At 45.4% G+C, this 18,002-nt stretch overlaps 1 protein-coding gene across 4 annotated transcripts in view; it reads right to left on the reverse strand.

Moving 5' to 3' along the window:
• Positions 1–358: 358 nt before the first annotated feature.
• Positions 359–18,002, reverse strand: part of LOC114876849 (protein embryonic gonad-like) — an 86,868-nt gene continuing 69,224 nt past the window's right edge. For 3 of the 4 annotated variants that reach the window (XM_046286065.1, XM_046286064.1, XM_029188724.2), the window contains one exon: positions 359–2,529. In XM_046286065.1, coding sequence (XP_046142021.1) covers positions 1,339–2,529 — 1,191 coding nt within the window. In that variant the 3' untranslated portion in view covers positions 359–1,338. Of the gene's footprint in view, positions 2,530–6,565; positions 6,907–18,002 lie in introns of those variants that run through there. The other variant, XM_029188725.2, reaches the window with a different exon arrangement.

An 18,002-nucleotide genomic window follows, 5' to 3' on the forward strand; every position in this document is an offset into this window, starting at 1 on the left:
GGAACACTGGAAAGTATTAATATATTTTGGTTCCTGATGATTTCGAGGAACGTCTTTAAATGTTCTGTTTTGTGAAATGGAACAGACGCTGTTCTGGGAAAATTCATTATGAGTCTGATGTGGGAGGAATATTAATTATTATTGATTCGAGATGAGTTTGCTTCTCAAGGCTGAAGAGATAAATATTCCATTTATTTATTTGTTGTCTTCGTGACATGATTTATTACTCGTTGCAGGGACAGGAGTGCAAATTTGTAAATTGAGGTAATTTTGAAAGGGTCATCAATCTTATCCGCACCACTTTCGTTATACCTGGAAGAAATGATAAAGGGAAGTAAGTGACACACAGACAGACGTGTAGATTAAACAAAAATATTTAATTTCGCGTTACGTTTAGGTACTGGCCGCTCGTGTTCACCGTTTATATGCTATTATGTACAAAATGAAAAAAAGTCGGAAGAAGAAAAACATGAATAAAACGTTCGTCCGTTACGCTGGCCGAGAGGCGCGTACATCAGGCGGTTGTACAGAAGCGTTACTCTGATTCGCAGACGAGTTTCTCCCTCTACCTCTGCTTATTTACAAGATGCACCATGATTTTATAACATCGACGCGACGTCATTTGTCTACTTAACTGGCCTCTCTCGATGCGACGGGTTCACGGATGCTTAAGGCGCGTTTACAATCGTCCAGTTCGCGCTTCTACGCGCTCGATCCTGTAATAAAAGCAAAGAATACGCGACGCTCGACAGATCGTACGCACGAGAAAGATGATAATAAGGATCCTAAGCGGTCCGTTGCTGGTATACATACATATACATATAGAATATTTCATATAAATATATTATATTAAGGCACTCCACTACTGGCCGGTATATCCGCGATTCTCCGGTTTCTTTATACAGGGGCACAATAATTTCTATGCATAATACGCGTACGAGAAACTTCACGTGTCTGCACAGGGAACTAAGCATTCGAACGGCCCATCAGGCCTCAATAAATTAATCTCTCGCCTCCCGGATCGGCTCGGTGACACCTATGTACAGATTTGAACACATTTTTGTGGCGGGCTCGATCGTCGTTCCGCAACGATTCCTCTTCCCCTCGCACCACAACGATCTCCTCGATCCTCCGGTATCCTCAAACCTTCTCTTTCCATTCCATACTTCCACCTCGCAATCAGAGAACCGATACGCATCCTACCATGTTTCCATCTCGTCTCGATTCTCCCTTGGTCCAACCTCTCCTCCAACGAGGATTCAACTCGCACCCATGGGTGCGCGGCATGAAAGAAATTCGGGACCAGCCCGTCGTGGGCCTGCCAGTTGGTCAGAAGCTTCACAGCGACATGGGCAACTCTGCAGGCCTCTTCACTCCCAACGTCAGGTCCAGGGGTTTGCTCTTCGTCGTGGCCTCCTCTTTCGCCGGGCTCTCGCGGTCGCATACGTTATCGTTCGATCGGTTATCCTCTTCCGACGATTGGCTAGGTCGTGGGGAGCTTCTGCTCGACCTCACGCTAAGGTCGATGGGTTCGTCCTGTTCCACAGCCAGACCGCCTGGACTGGGACTGACCAGGAGAAGATCGCCACCTCTGGGCGAATGCTGGGACGCTGCTGGTGTCACCAGACCAGGCGGTGGATACACTAGACCTAGACTCTGATGAGGATGATAGCCTGTCGTCAACGTGACCGTAGCGTTGATCTTCCTGGGTGGGAATTCGCGTTCCGACAAGGTCGGTGACGCGGCGCTGGTCTTGAAATAGCTCAACGCCGAATTGCTCCTGGACTCCGTGTCCTGGCCGTCGCCACCGTCCACCGAGGACGCGCCGCTGTCGCTCGGCGTGTCCGCCGTCCTCTTATAAGTCGGCAGGAACGGTCTGAAGACATCCGACGGACTGGACGGCACACAGACGCCTTCCTTCTGGGCGAAGTTCATGGCGAACATCGGCGAACCGGGGTGCTGCGGTTGCTGCTTGTAGAAAGGCGGAGGTGTACTGTCTCTGGGAGGTGTTCCAGGTGGTTGCTGAGGGTTACCGGCGACCCTCTCGCGCTCTTTCTGCCAGGCCAACAGGCGTAATTGATTTTGAAGAGCCACGTCGTCCGGATGGGGTGATTTGTTCCCTCTCTCGCGTTCTTGCTTCAGCATCGCTACGTGTAACAAATGCGACTGAAGGGCTAGGTCCTCCTGACTAGGTGAAGCACGGTCCTTTCCATCTTTGTACACTCCGCTACCTTGTTGGCCTTGAGGCTGCGGCAGGAAACCCGGGAGGAAGCCCGGCCCGAATGGCGAGCCTGCACCTGGAGCTACGTTCTGATTTCCATTGGTCTGTTCTTGAAGGAGGCAGTGGATCTTGAACCAGTTCGAACGACGCCCGTAACGAGATCCTGACTTCGACATCCCGACCATCAGACACTTTCGCAGTCGACACGCCTTGCAGGCGGTGCGGTTCTTCTTGTTGATCACGCACACCCCTCCGTTCTTGCATTCCGATATGCTGCCCAGGTTGTTGTACGTCCGCCCGAAGAATGACTGCAAACAGAAGATGGAACAGCAAGGTGAGTCGAGTGATTCAGAAACAGGGGAATATATCATAGTTAACGCATTTTTATACAAACACAGGAAATTGTAAAATATTTACTTGTTACGAATATCGTATTGCTATATTTTTAAACGATGAATTAATTCCAAAACGAATTACGCTTGCACCCATAAATTCATTTGTTCGTTCGCTCCACACTTGGCGATCGATACAATGGAACATGGTGTTACACAGCATCCAGTTGGCAACTAAAACGGTCAAGAAAACAGCGTACCGCCTGAGGAATCCTCGGCAAAAGTGGCCTGGCTGACTGATAATAAATTTGCCCCGGGGAAAGCAGGCGAGTTATTGCGACGAATTTTTGCCACGGTTTCCGCGAAAGGCAAGTCATCCCGGTAACTTCCATACAGGGCGTAGAAGCTCGTGGAAACGAACTACGGTACGGAAAGCATCGTTCTTTTCGTCGACGATTCCGCCAGATACGTCCGGAATGGAAGGGTCGTTCGTGCCATATAAAGGGTCGAGAGTGTATTCAACCGTGTCTGCGTAGGCCACGCGCAGATTTCCAGCGGATTAAACGTCAGCCTTTAATGTTACGCGCGTCACGAGAATTAGCATGCATCCGCCTAGAAGGTTGAATAATAGAGGCAGATCCTCTCGAGAGGGTGAATAAGCTGGCGAAACTTGTACTGTTAAACGCCTGTCGGCTGACGTCAAACGCATCGCGAACTAATTTACCATTTGCTCCTCTGCCCGTCTCAAACTCTATTCTTCGTTCACTGATATCCTTCAAGTATCTTTCGATCAGATACATTTTTCTAAACTTCGAGCTCAGACTTTTACCTTTCGAATTGACCATTTGACATGCACCACAATTCAATCTGATGACATTTAAATTTCCATGTTCCCCGGATGGTCCCAACGCAGTGACTCGTGATTGTCAGCGGCCATAATTCATGGTGAACCGGAAACGCTCGGATTCTGGGCTTCACCTGACACATCCACGTGGGCGGCCCACTAACGGTCCGAAAACCCAAAAGCTCGTATAACGGTAAACATTCGAAACGAGATCAAGGAATCACGAAACTGTCCACGTTATCGATTCGTCGCTCATATTTCAGCCTCGATAATGCTTCGAGATTATCCGACTTAACTGCACACCGTGATTTCATTATTACCGTGAATCATAGCTGTACTTTTGAGCGATTAATCCTTCAGAGTGGACGATCACGTACGAAAGAATTATCGTATGGAATCATGCAAATGCAGAAATTAATACATGAAATTCATATTCATTATAATTCCAGTACACGCTCTTAGAGAAACGCGGAATCGAAGATTCGAAATGTTAAGAACGGATCCCCGCGGCGTTGATTAATCGTTGATATCAAGGAACAACGTCGTACAGTTGACAAGCTGGTAATGATCGCGAGATGGGAGCAGACCAGCGGTAACCGAGCAGAAATCTCGCGGCGACGATCTTAGATCGCGCGGTTGGACGCGTTGGAAATGGCTCCTGTACGCCAGATGATCCCTGGCTGTCACCGCGACTGTGTGAAAGAGGTTACGGTGCCATCCGGCACACGAGAACCGGCATAGATCGCGTCCTCCTACGAAACTCTCATTGTCCATCAGAAGTACTAACTTCGCTTATCTCGAAGCAAAAATTTGTATTTTAATAAAATTTCATGAAATTCAATTGTTTTTCAATAATTTCTGATCTACCTCAGTATAACTGTACTGAAAGTTAACTTTATTACCAACACCGCGTATCCACTTTCAGACAAAAACTCTCGCATTTAAAACATTCCCCGATACTTTCAATCCTTTCACAGTTTCACTTGCATTTCCACGAAGAAATTTCGTTACATAAATGTGTCTTTCAGATCTAAATCCAACGAAAGAATCCTATCGAATGATACGATCGAAGGTGAATCGAAAGGGTTGGAGAACGGGAGCATTGACAGTTTATTGCGCGGTCAGCTGCGCGTATCTTGACCGTAGACAGAAAACAAGGGGGACAACAGGATTCGCAGGATTACGCAAGATGCGTGCGAGCGCGTGTTCGATGCGTTTCCCGGTTTTTGCTCGCCGGTCCTCGTACGATCGCGAATCACGTACCGGTCCGAGTACGAATCGACTCGGTTGCGGAGCATTCCTTACCGCTGAAACGTTCGCCATTTACGGGAAACCGCGACAAATCCGTCATGGACAAGCCGAGATTAGCGCAAATCAGCCGGCACGCCCGGAATCCCGGACCGATTTGTAACGCCATATAGAAACGCCAGCGGGGAAACCGTTGTCCGTGATCGTGAACGGCAACCGTCCTAGCGGGAAAGTTTGACAAATTGCTGATGAAAAATGCAACAGCACCTCGACGATACGTAGGTTACATCGGAATGGTGTCAGAAAGCGTTTAACATTCGCTTTCGGTACAATTCCAGCCGAGTTTTATTATAATAAATGACGATTCGACGATTGTTTTCAGAAGTACGATCTCGCGTAGGCGAACGAGATTAATGAGAGGTGTTTTAAACTTGATACGAATGTGGGTTGATAGCTGGTGGGTATAGCAACGATGGTCAAACTTCTGCTGGAAGTTCGTACGCGGAATGATGAATTTCGATGAATATCAATTTCACAATCGTCTCAGGTTTATGTAGAGATTGAATATTTGTGAATATAGCGATGACGAATGAGCCTAGGGAACATAGAATAATTGCTTGCGCGGTTATTGGAAAACAGACCGGAGTGATCCTAGAATTTATGCCTCGTTATTTAACGTTACGAGAAACGCTGTTGTTAAATAGCATGAACAATATGAAAGAGTCGGAGGTTTGAAGATTGACCTAAGAAGTTTGCATATTCTATCAATGCAAATTGTTCAAGGATCGCAATGACGTTCGTAAAGTGAGAAACAAATGTGAACCAATTCATTTTACATTAATACACACGGTCAATTTGAATGCATCAGAATTTACTAAGAACTTTGTTTTGGTGATTTCATTTTATTTCACATTAATTATGAAACTGAAAATTATTTATAGCGTGTCATTCATTAAATTTATCCTATGCACACACAGATCTATGTAAAAACAAATATGCAATTTTATTTTTATCATCTCAATTGTTATAGGTGATTGTAAAAATATTTAGTATTAATAATAATTTTAATTCGCTACTGTATATTCCAATAAACAAGTGAACATTACAAAGACAATTTACATGACTGGAACATCACCTTAGAAGGAGCATCCTCATTACCCGCTCAGCTCACCTTCGTCCCATCATTCCCCATCGATCAAACTATTCATTTGCATCCATATCGGTGTTAATTACTCCTCGACCTATAAAGGTTCCATCCGAAACGAATTTTCCCATTTTAGGGTCTAACCAACGGCTCGCACGTTGAGTATCGTCGAAAGCTCTCGACACGGCGGTCAACGATTTACACCGGTCGATCAATTTCGCGATCGGTTCGAGCGCCGAACACGGGCAACGTTTCCTCGAGTCGGCGTCGGGAATGCGATTGGCACGGCGCTTGCCGCGGGAACAATTTCCTCGAGCGGACCAAGAAGAGGAAAAAAACACGAGCACGCCGATAGTTTCTCGCACGTGACGGGAATCGAACGGCGCGCAATCGAGCGCACGTTACGTACGCGCATCGAAACGGTTAGAACGTAAATAACAGTCGTGCACCACCTTCTGGGAAGGTAATTTTCGAACGGATCGATCGCTTTTTAATCCGATCCGCGAATCGTTCCGCGACCTTTGCTCGAGGTGCTAAGCGAGCTTGCAAACAACGCTTTTGCGCTAGAAAAACCGATGACGTCGCGAGTTAACGCGATTAAAAGGGGGAGATCGCATCGAGGTTGAAATAATTTTCACAGTTCATTCCTCTGATTTTAGTAATGCAGCAACGACAAAGTTTCACGCATACGAAATATTTGAAATTTTATTCTAATTCAAACCGCAGACTGCTTCGTCATTTCTATTTGAAAGCCCCGAAAAATTCAAAGAACTCACCTGTTTCTCATTATCCAAGAAACGAGTCAACGAATCGTTCACCGACGCGTCGAACGCATCACGATTTTTTCCCGCCACTGCTGTTTCGATGCGCATGATTCGTACGGCATCGGTATGACCCTGATACGCTCGCGATTCAAGCTGGCAAGGTTCGCGGAACGCGCGTCATCCTCGTTCCGACGAATCCGCGTGCTCGTCCGCGTTTCCTTCCTCCGTGACTTTCCCATCGAGGATGACTAGGCGCCGCGCGAGATCTGGATCCCGTGTCCTGGCACTACTTGGTACCACCTGCTGTTGGTAGCGCGCTTTTAATGATCGGTCACGCCGTTCTCGTCACGTCGTGAAAATCGTTTTTCCGCCTCTGACCGCGCGCGCTCAGCCCGCCGTAATGGAGAGTGAATCGCTAACGAGCCGTTCCGCGTAACGACTTATCTAGATCCACCGGCTAGAAATAGCCGCCGACGTTCACGAGAATAGCGCGTTCCCGTCTCGCGCGTTCATTCCGCGTCTCGATCGGCTCCGCGCATGACTGGCCACGCGGCACGATCGACGTTCCAACGATCGACTTAACACTGTTCGAGAATCTATGAACGCGTTACTGAGTTACGATTCTCATTGTGCATGCACCAATGCAACGTGCTGCAACAGCGAGTGCACCGGTTCCAAATGATCCCTCCATTAAGACTTGGACTGTCAATATTAGTGATGGTCATTGTAGATTTAAAAAAAATAAAGAGAATATAATTATTATTTTTCTGATCTAGAAATTTAAAAAAATATTATTTATTTGCATTTCTGTCTTCAAGATTATTTGAGCCACTCGATATACAATTCACGTCGTTTCATCAATTTGCTTCTTTTTGGAATTGTACGATTCTTGGAAGGATGGTATCCGAGGCTCGATTACGAGATCGAAAGAAATAAAGGATTTTTGGCGAAGATCCAGGGGAACTCGAGCGAAACGGGATCGCTGAAAAGCAACGAACCGCTTGACGTCATGTCCCGAGACCTTGGCTGATGTGCGTTCTGCATGCTGAATGAGAGACCTGAGCCACTCTCGTTTTCGTTTCGATTTCCAGCCGGTGCGTTGCGTCGACTCGTTCGTGGATCGAACACTGCGATCACACGGGATCACTGATTATGTCGATAGATCATTCGAGGAAATTTCGAGCTATCGTTTCTCGTTATCCATGTTGAATTATCGAGTATTCGAGTTATTTCCTGAATTAATGAACGAAGAAGGAGATTTTTTAAAATCGACCGAAAACAGGTAGACAGATTGTGAGACTCGAGGTGTCAGAACGATCATAATGCCTCGTCATTCAACTTGGCTAAGTTTAACGCGCTTTTATGACACGGCATGCTTACCATGTCCTACGGTATTGCGAATTGAATTGCAGATCGCACGGCGACAGTTCCTAACCGCGGGAACAATGAACGACCGTCATTGTATGCTGATTCTCAATCGCGATTTTGCGAGTTCGTTTCACTGGCGCTACGTGCGACGCAATCAAGTTTAATAGAGAACAATGTTCCACGTGAAATCATGTGTTTTCTTGGAAAGCATGAAAATTGATCGCGGCATTATCGATGAAAATTCAGTAAATTCAGATTAGAAAGATAGGAAATGTTAACATCGTGTAAGAAATTTTTATTATTACCGATGATGAGCGTAACCAATTCATAATTCAGTATTTGTACTTTAAAAAACGAAGGAAATACACTAAATAAACATAAATTGTTCAGCCACTATTTTCCAGTTTATGGTGCGTTAGGGAACAATACCAGCTGCTACACTCTCACCGCTCTGATCTCCCCTTAACCAACATCATAATTTATCATTCTTCGCGTGTGTAACGTAGTATTAGGTGGTCTGCAATTGATTATCACCAGTCTATTACTTCAATCCGAAACGATAAAATGGCAAAAGGTTACGTATACTTATGCTAACACGGGGAACATGCATCTAATTTACGGCGTATCGACTACGTTCTTCAATTCGTTACAACTAAGGGAAATCAAGTCTGAACAGCATATATCCGTGTAACGTTTCGTCCCGCTTTGTGCAGGTGAATCACTAAGTAAATCAACGTCTTGGTAGCCGACAAAACCATCGAGACGGTGATGTTTTATGCGTTAGATGATAACGAAACCGCGGGCTGTCTAATGTCTGGAAAAATTCATCCTTCATTCTATCTTACGATAGTTCCATTTCTTTATAGCATGTTAAATAATTTATAAATTTCCCACTTAGGATGAAATATTAATTCTATGAAATGAAAGTATTTGATTTATACTCCATCGTTTCTATAAATATTGAAGAATTTATATGTTTATAAATTTCCCATATCTCTACGCTTAAAATTGTGATTTGCACGAATACGAAATTTAATTAAATAACGTTTGAAAAATTAAGTGTTGTTTGAAATTTATTACCCTAATACCTTCCTGACTGATAAGAATATTAACATTCGTTTCAACGATGCCAAAATAATCATCGTAATAAATATTCCTTTCATCCGTCGTTTCATTTTCCTTGGACACCCTTAAAATATCGAAGAACACGCGAGGTAAACGTATTCCCGACGCGGAGAGCGAACATCTCGGGCAACTTCTCCATCAGGAAGTCATCGATCTTCCCGCGGTGAGACGAGCCGGTGTTTCAGCCGTCGCGTCTCGAAAGCTCGCATCCTCCGGGGGCGCTTTATGGTCCCGAGCAGGATCGTACGTCAGCTGATTTTTCCCTCGGGCCCGATATGGTCGCGGGGAATTTGTCTGAGCGCGAGCTATTTGCTTACATTAGCCGCGCGCGTTCGATCTCGAAGGAAGTGGAACTCGCGAGGATCCAAACTCGGATAGCCCGACATGCTAGCGGATTGATCGCGCTGAGCGAAAGACGCGTGTACCGAGCGTGCTTTCGAACCGTCAGGCGTATTCCTCTTGGAGAAAGACCGACCTCTCTGCGCGTGAGAAAAACGCTGGACGAGGTACAGCCAGAGATCCTCGATACAGAGAAGAATTATTTCTCGGATCGCGAGAAAACATCGGCTGACGATGGAAAAGTCATGCTCCGAGAGATCTCCCCTTATATTTTCATTCTCAGGCCACTCGCTTTTCCTCCCGCGATCTACGCTCGAATCGAACGATCCTAACTGATTCATGATCGTGATATTCAAATTTTACCAACAAGGAAAAGTTTGATCTAGCCGAAAAGGGTAGAGCCTGGGGAACGGGCAAAATAGAAGAGAAAGAGCTCTGGGAGGATCGAGGAACGTGATCGATCGGGCAGCGTTCGTGATTTATCCGTTGCGTGCGGCTGGAAAATGTGTTGCCGCGCGGATGTCGCGGCGCAAAGGCCGCGCATACCATTATCTCGGAGGCGATTCGCGAGATGGATTTAATTGCTCGATCATATTCCGAGGGAGGGGAGGAAAGTGCATGGAAAATGTCGAACGATCGACAGAGAGCCGGGTTTCGCAAGCAAACGATAAATCGTTACGGCTTCGGCGACTGCCACCCGATTGTTTATCGATACGCTACCGAACTGTTGCTTAATCGAGGCGTAATCCGCGATCGTTCCCTGCCTACGTTCTCCATTATGTCGGAGAGCAAAAGAATGTTTGGATCAAATTTCATCAATCCAACTGGACGGTACAGGGAATAATGAATAACGACGGACGATGAAATTGTCAAGCTTTTGATACGCGATTGATGAGGATTGGACATTGGAATGAGACGGCTGTTAGAAATAGAAATGACGGTAGTCATTTGTGAATGAGTTTTTTTCATATACTGGATTATTATTTAATCTTGTTTCGAAATTCACTCGAGGTATTAGCTGCCATAGTGAAGAAAGACACTCTATAGTAGCAAATATTATTGATTCCATCACTTAATTTTTCATTTGAAGTATCTGAACCTTAACACGTTGACTGCTACAATGAAAATGGGTAGTTTTCGTGAATGTACTAATAACAGAGTTATGTGTCTCATTACAAATTTTATAGTACATTACATTAAACAGTGTTCGTTCCCTCCCTGGTTATTAAAAATAGGAATAGTTAATTTTTTAATTTCAAGCCTTCTACTTGCTATTTTACATTATTTATATAATAGCAATATTATTTAAAATTTTTCTATCGTTTCCTTTTAATCATTCAGGCATATGTAATTTGCGGTGCCGGTCACCGATCACCCCCATGGCATTCAACGTTAACATTCATAGCTATCATTATTTTTGTTACATACAATAGAAAGTAGAGTTGATTTTTCTATCAAACCTATTATGAAAAACCAACAACTTCTCATGCTCCGAAATCTCGATACGCTTCTCGTACATCTATTACCTCTTTGCTTTCACTTTTCAGAAGCCAGTTAGCCAGAATACGAGGCTAATTTTCAACGGTAAACGATAAGGTGGCGCGATAAGGGGAGTCGATCCCGAGAAAACAATACAGAGTTTCCTCGTTACACGAACGATCGACCTTACTCGATCCGAAAGATCATCCTCGTGTGGATCCGCAGCGGTTGAGACGGCTCGCGTGAATCCGATTCCAGCTTGATAATCATTCGACGAACGCTTTCCACGGCTGCCTAAGCGTTCGATATTTCATCCGTGGCCCAGCTCGCGTGACTCGCAAAGTTACAGCCACCTCGTTTGCGAACCAGGAACGACGATTGTCTTGCAGACAGATAGACAGATTTAGCAGACAACGGGTCGCCGCCAACGTAGACGCGACGCAACCCCGAGACGCGTTTATTTACGAGTCTACAATAGCCAGGCGCGTGTCTCTTTTGCGTACTTCCGGTGAAAGCCAGGATATACTGAATCCTGACTCCATATGTACACTTTGAATCTATCGTATTAGGTTTTGTTGAAAAATTTTCGATTCAAGTGAAATGTTTCTCTTATTCCTTAATCCTTGAACGGAGTGCGGGTCGATTGGGAACCGAATTTCAAAAGATATACATACAAGGATATTAAAAAGAGCTTCAATTTTTGAAGGAATAATGTAAAATTTTAAAAATGAAAATAATATTCAATAGAGAATTAAATTAAAATCGAGAATCTCTCCATGGTCCGCCGTTTAAGGGTTGGTTTATCAATATTCCGTTTTCATTATTTTTCCACGTTTTAAGTATCTTTTTCTTGTAAACGAGGATGGTACCCTCATTCTTTAATCGCAATTGCCAAAATCATTGTAGAACGTCTTGAAAATCATTGCGAAGTCTACCAGAAACCTCAATCTCCCGTCTCATTAGTCATGTCGCATGCAAATGCGACCGCTCGGCACGCAATCCCTCGTGCGCGAGCGTATTCAACGAGCGGATAAGAAGTTGAAACGATTTCACGCGCAACTCATTACACGGTGCTTCCGTTTCACCGACGATTTTCGACGGTCGAACCTTTGAGACGCGTCGTTTTCGACACTGGCGTTTAGAAGAAAAAAAAGAAACTATCTGGAACTGGAATTTCTTTCCTGCGAATTGGATCCGGTCTACGGGACTTCCAAGAGCGAATCGTTTCGCGAGAATTCGTTGGTTGCGTCAATCGGCGTCTCTGGTGTTTACGCAAGCTCGATCGTTCTTAAAAGATCGTCGCGATGCCGGCGTCGGTCGGACACGAGCGTCCCATGAATGCTAAATACCGATTCTCAAGGGCGCGACGTCTGTGGCAACAGTGATACTCGGGCGTGAACTGGGCCATTCCTTTGTTCGAGTTTCGACTTCTGATATCGTCGGTTGTTTAAACCTTTTTTAAATTTCTGGGCGGTAGTAGTTTTCTGAAATTTGAAATTGAATACCTATACTTTAAAGGGATACCCATAATTAATAATGGCCACAGGAATCCATCTACAAAAATAAATGTGGAAAGTGGAAAAATTTTCTCAAAAATATTTTTAATATTTTCAGTATTCTATAATTTTATTACAAAATCTCAAGGGGTACTAGAGACACTGTATTTGAAGAAAGACAAAAATGCCCATATACTTCAGTAATAGTATCACAAGAACCAATTTACCCAGAACACAGCTGTCACTTAACTTCCTTATAAAGTCCAACAAACTTGATCTGTTACTTGCATTCAACTACCACTCCAAATGATCACCTCCAAGAATCTCAACTTCGTCAACATCAATTTGTCAGACAAATTTCGACCTGTATCCTCGAAGTTCATCATCCTTATTATTTCGAACAGAAAATCGAACTAACTGCATCGTTTCATTACGAAATTCCAGGCTACGAAAGACATCTTGTGCTGGGAACGAGCAATTCCTTCCTAGTTCTCTAAACAGAATTGAATTACCAGGCGCACGTTAAATTATGTCAGAGATATTACGATTTCGCAGGACTGACAAGCTGAGGACGGACAACGGGTTCGCGGAGTGGCGTTCGATCGATAGATCACGATTTATTGACTCGTAAAAGGCACGTAAAGCGGACATTGCCGCGATTTGGCCCACATACGAGCGAAGGTGACTTTCGTAGCGCTTTTCCGCGCCGTGTCAGCCACCCTGCTCGCTCGTAAATCGCCGCTTTATACGAGCGACGCGTTGCGGTTCGCGGTTTCCTCCCCGTCGCACGTTTTACGCCCAGGCATTCGAAGATGAATACCGACGAAGATTTTTATTTCCTTTATGATTATCTCAGCATAGACATACCAAACTGAATGTTCAGATTCTGTGACATTATTAGAAAAAAAATATGCAATTGAAGATTAGAAAAATTCTTCGATAGCGAAATTGTTGGACGACGTTCGGAAAGGTAGCTTCGACTCGTTCCATCACGATGGATCGCGGGCTTGTTTATCAAGAAGGATCTATTTGCAACGGCGGTATTTAAATGGCCGGCAATTAGGCGACGTAATAGCGGCAGTTAAGCAGAAGTTGCCAACCGAATCGCCTCGTAGCTCGGCGAAGAGGAAGCCGCGTAAAAGAACGACGCGACGATGCAGGCGGAAGAGGACTGCACTCGGATTCTTCGCGTGTGTTAACACGCGCCACCTTATTGCCCGAGCTTAAGTCGCTTTATGAGAGAGCTAATTGTGCCGGCAAAGATATCCGCGAAGATTGCCTGTATAATCGAGTTTACGGCACTCGTCGGACAGCGTGAGCGTGCGCGTACACGAAGGAACTCGAGGTCACAGGAGAGTTCCCGTGTCACCTGCGTTCGATTTCAAGGCGAGTTCGAGAGGTCGATTTAACAGGCCATCGATACCTCCGGCCGTGAATCTTCGCTCGGCGTTTTGGTGTCGACAGGGTAGAGATAGCGGAACGTTTGTTGCTAAGGTGAACGAGCTTTCAGAAGTTCAATAATTGACGGTGATCAATTTCGTGCGTTCGATACTTAACATTTTATACAGATTATTTTTATCTACTCCATAAGATATTGATTATAATTAAAAAATTATCAATTTTGCTTCAATTTCCAGACATAATTCCATGAATATTACTGTACAAATATAAAAAATCTAATTTAATATCGACAAACTCGACGATCAAAGAGCATCGAAAGGAAGAAAAAGAGCGATAGACAGACACGTATCGCATTTGGATTCTCGTTGAAGATATTCTTATGCAAGAGCTCGAGTCCGAGTCTGTTGGCCCGCGTTAGAAAACACCGAAGTACATAGAAACGTATCGAAGCAAGATCGTTACGTCACGACGAAGTGGATTACCAGAAGGTTTTATGCAACGCGTGCACGCGTTCACGCAAATACTAGTAGAAGGCTTCTTCTTCGTTCGGACAGCGACGAGGTACGAAATAAAAGCGACAGCGAGTTGAAACGAGACAGTTGCCAGAGCGATATGGCACAGCACCAGAAACCGTTCAGGGAAACCGTTTAGTCGGTCGATTTCCTTGGCAGCCGTGGATTTCGCGAGGAGCGATTAGCGTTTCCCGTCACGATCGACAGATTAGTCGACCGGTTAGTTTTCTTGCCCCACTGTTTCGCTGCTTTTATATTGATTCGCTGGGAGTGTTCGGTACCTGCATCAGCGACAGAATATATCGACTCGACACGAGTCCCTTAGACAGAACTGTCACGTCCCGTATTTTATCCGAGCCACCGCGACCGTTGAGAATCGGTCGTTCCTTTCGTTCCGCTCGCGTCGCAAATCGTAACGATTCCGCGCCAACTCGGAGCACGGTTACGCAAAGGCTGGAACGCCGGGACTTTCGATGTTACCCGCGTCGAGTCTTTGCAATTGTATCGTCGACGCGTTTGCGAAACAAACGCCGCGGCCAAATGAATTGCCGACAACGCGCACGCCAATTGATTCCTTTTCTCTTCCGTCCAATTCCTCGCGAAAGCATAAATCAGCTTTCCTTTTTGAAAATTCTTCTTGAAAATTGAGCCGTAAGAAAAAAGAAATAGTTTTCTCGTGGAAATGTAAAAGTAGTCAGTTTTTTATCTTCCTTTATAAAAGCGTGTAACAGCGCTAAATGACGTTGTCCTGTTGTAAGCGGGCTCGTCCGGCCGGAAAATCCGCCACTCGTGTCAGCTAAGTGCCTTTTCTGATCCTTCCACCGGAAGTCCCTCGGATTCCAGGCTGAGGCCATTCTCGACACGGTTCGAGTGAAAAGGGGTCGACTCGAGGCGGCGAAAAGAAGCGTCGTTTCTCCTCGAAATAGCTTGTCTCTCGATGAATAACGCAAATGATCCTCGCGTGAATCACTCGTCTCTTCTCGGCGGTGCAAGGCAAGGCGACGAAAAGTTTTTCGCGATGTCGGTCGCGCATAATCGTCGCGAAACAATGGTCCTCCGGGTCGGATTTGCATCGCAACGCGTCGCGAATATCCCCGAATTCTCCTCCCCTTCCAGCTAACGACACACACGCTAACGAGCGTGTCGAGGCTTGCAAATTGGTGCAGCAGGGACCCGGGGCTGTGGGGCCGGGGCCGGGGCCAGGTCACCCGCGCGTTAATATTCATACGCGAACGCGCAGCAGGCTGCACTCTGGATCCTCTCGATCGGCCTTCGGCTGACCGAGAGACGTTCTTCCTTTTTACCTTTATTTTTATTTTCAAACGAACGTGGTATTCGAACGCCACACGATACCACGAGCCGCTAAACTGGACGGCAGAACTCGACCAATGGATTAGAGTCTGCTCGGATTCTATTTGTGGAGATTTTAGGAGACCTTGGACTCGCCTCTTCGTGGAATTCTTTGGTTTCTCTTGGTAGAGCTCGATGGTATCATCTTATTTAACATTTTTCACATAAATAGAGCATGGAATTATTATTAGAAATGTTGGAATTTTAATTTACTCTGCTTCGAAAGGGGAGATTTTAATTACGAATATTACTGCCTCGACGCTATTTATGTTTAAAATGTGGAACATTCTCTGTACACGAGGAAAATTTTCATTTTCTTAGATTATCAATCGGTCTCTACTGTCGAGCCTGAGAACGGGATCATACGTTGTCTTTCACGTACATTCGTAGGACGCGGTGCAACCAAAAATGGAAGAAGTCCGAACGAAGAAGGGGGACAAGAGGGAGAGGTAGTGCTCTTCTCCGGTGTAACGCGGGGAATTCGAGGCAGTCGTTAGTATGCTAATGAGTGTCCCTCGTTTCTCAGCTCGCTCCCGTAATGCGCGGACTGGTAAATTATTTCAAATATTTCCCGAACCTCCGAGTCTCTTTCTCTTTCCCTTCCCTACGCAACGACGCCCTAACTCCGTGAGAATGTACCCTTGATTCAAAGTCGAAACAAAGTATAAATTAGAAACTTCTACTTTCACTCGATTGTTTTTGCTTACAAAACCACAACGAACCGCCCATTTTTATTCCCGTAAAGGTAACCAAAATTTGGCACAAAGTATTTATATTTTATGTAACCTTTTAATTATGAATTGTGAAATCCATAGCAATTAAATTTTCAAATAATAATCCGCAGTTTTTAATAACAGTTGAATTCAAAGATGTCTTTTAAAAAAAAATAATCTCGTTTCGACTGGTTGCCTTCGACGAAGTCTCCAAGAAGAATAAAAGAATCGGACAATCTTCGAGGCGCTTAGAATCGTATGCGAAAGAGCGGTCGCCAAGTCGAATGCCTTTAATTCTCACCTCTGGACTTTCGTGCGGCTCTCGATATCAGGGTCCGATGGCGCCGTTATATATCCCGCGATAACATCGAAAACGCCGTGAGAGCAACGTTCCGGCCTCTCTCGAGGTACGATGGTATATACACGGTTACGCCAGCGACCAACGTACCACGGCACGATGATAATATTAATTCCCCGGCCCGGCGTATCGTCTTTCATTGCGATCCCGCGTCGGCGATCCGTGATCATTAATTAAACATTCAATTCGTATGAGAAATTTTCGCGCGCCAATCGAGCCAGGGTTTGCCTCACTCCAGGGTACGAACCGTTTGATGGATGCTGGATCAGGAGCAAGAAAAAACAGATTCGCTAACGGTAACTCGCTCGTTATGGAAAAATCAGAGTAGAAACTTCTCTGAATCATCGTGGGATCGTTCGAAATCTAAGAAGAGTATCTCAAAATTGACGATACCATCTTGAATATGAAAAATTAGAAATTAGATCAGAGAGGTTTGAAAGAATTCAATAGATTCATCAACTGACGTAAAGATCAAAGAATGTTGTAAGACCGATCTTACCAGCTAGACACTCCAATTTCATGCTTCGCTCGATCAAGAAAGCGTTAATAAACACGTAAACGTCGTAGTGCTTATCGTAAATGTATCCAAGACGAAACGGAGCGCAAGGGATCTCCGTTAAAGGGGTTCACCTACAAGCACTCGACGCATACATAGAGAAAACGAGGAGAAAATGCCGATCGTGGAGACGAGGCCGCTTTCGAAGGTAAGCAACGATAGGGATCCACACATAAATCCGTATCGCGCGGTGGCCGTATTTTCCCTCAGCTCTGTTCGATCCTAGTCCCGCAGAGAGAGAGTGTCTAATTTACCTAAAACGCGTTATCTATTGGCTCGGTCTTCGAGAAAGGGAAGGAACGCACAACCGGCGCGGTGCGCCGCTAGGAAACAGAGGACAGCCGTGGCCCGTTGTTGCCTTAATGAGGTCCAATTACTATCGGATGGGTCACTTAGTATGCGGTACCGATATTCCACGGTGCACCACATTAGTGGGACGAGAGACAAGAGCAAGGGTCAACACCCTACGGCCTCGTACCTCTAACGAGACTCGGTCGGTCGTCTTGTCGTTCGCGTTCCCGCGAGCACGTGCGTCGCGGAATCCGCCGATTGAATATTATTTCCGTCCTTATCGATCGCTGCCGGCGCACACGGCTACCCACGAAGGACATCGCGATGAAAGCGCGCGGTATCCAGCTTTGCTGCATCCCGCGGCTACCTGACAACTGAACGTACCCGCTTGTCGTACGACCGCACGAGGGGGAGGATTTTTGCGATTTCGAGGGTTAGATCTGGGTTTCGGACGAGTCCGC

Source organism: Osmia bicornis, chromosome 6, assembly GCF_907164935.1.
Source record: "Osmia bicornis bicornis chromosome 6, iOsmBic2.1, whole genome shotgun sequence".
Lineage (NCBI taxonomy): Eukaryota > Metazoa > Arthropoda > Insecta > Hymenoptera > Megachilidae > Osmia > Osmia bicornis.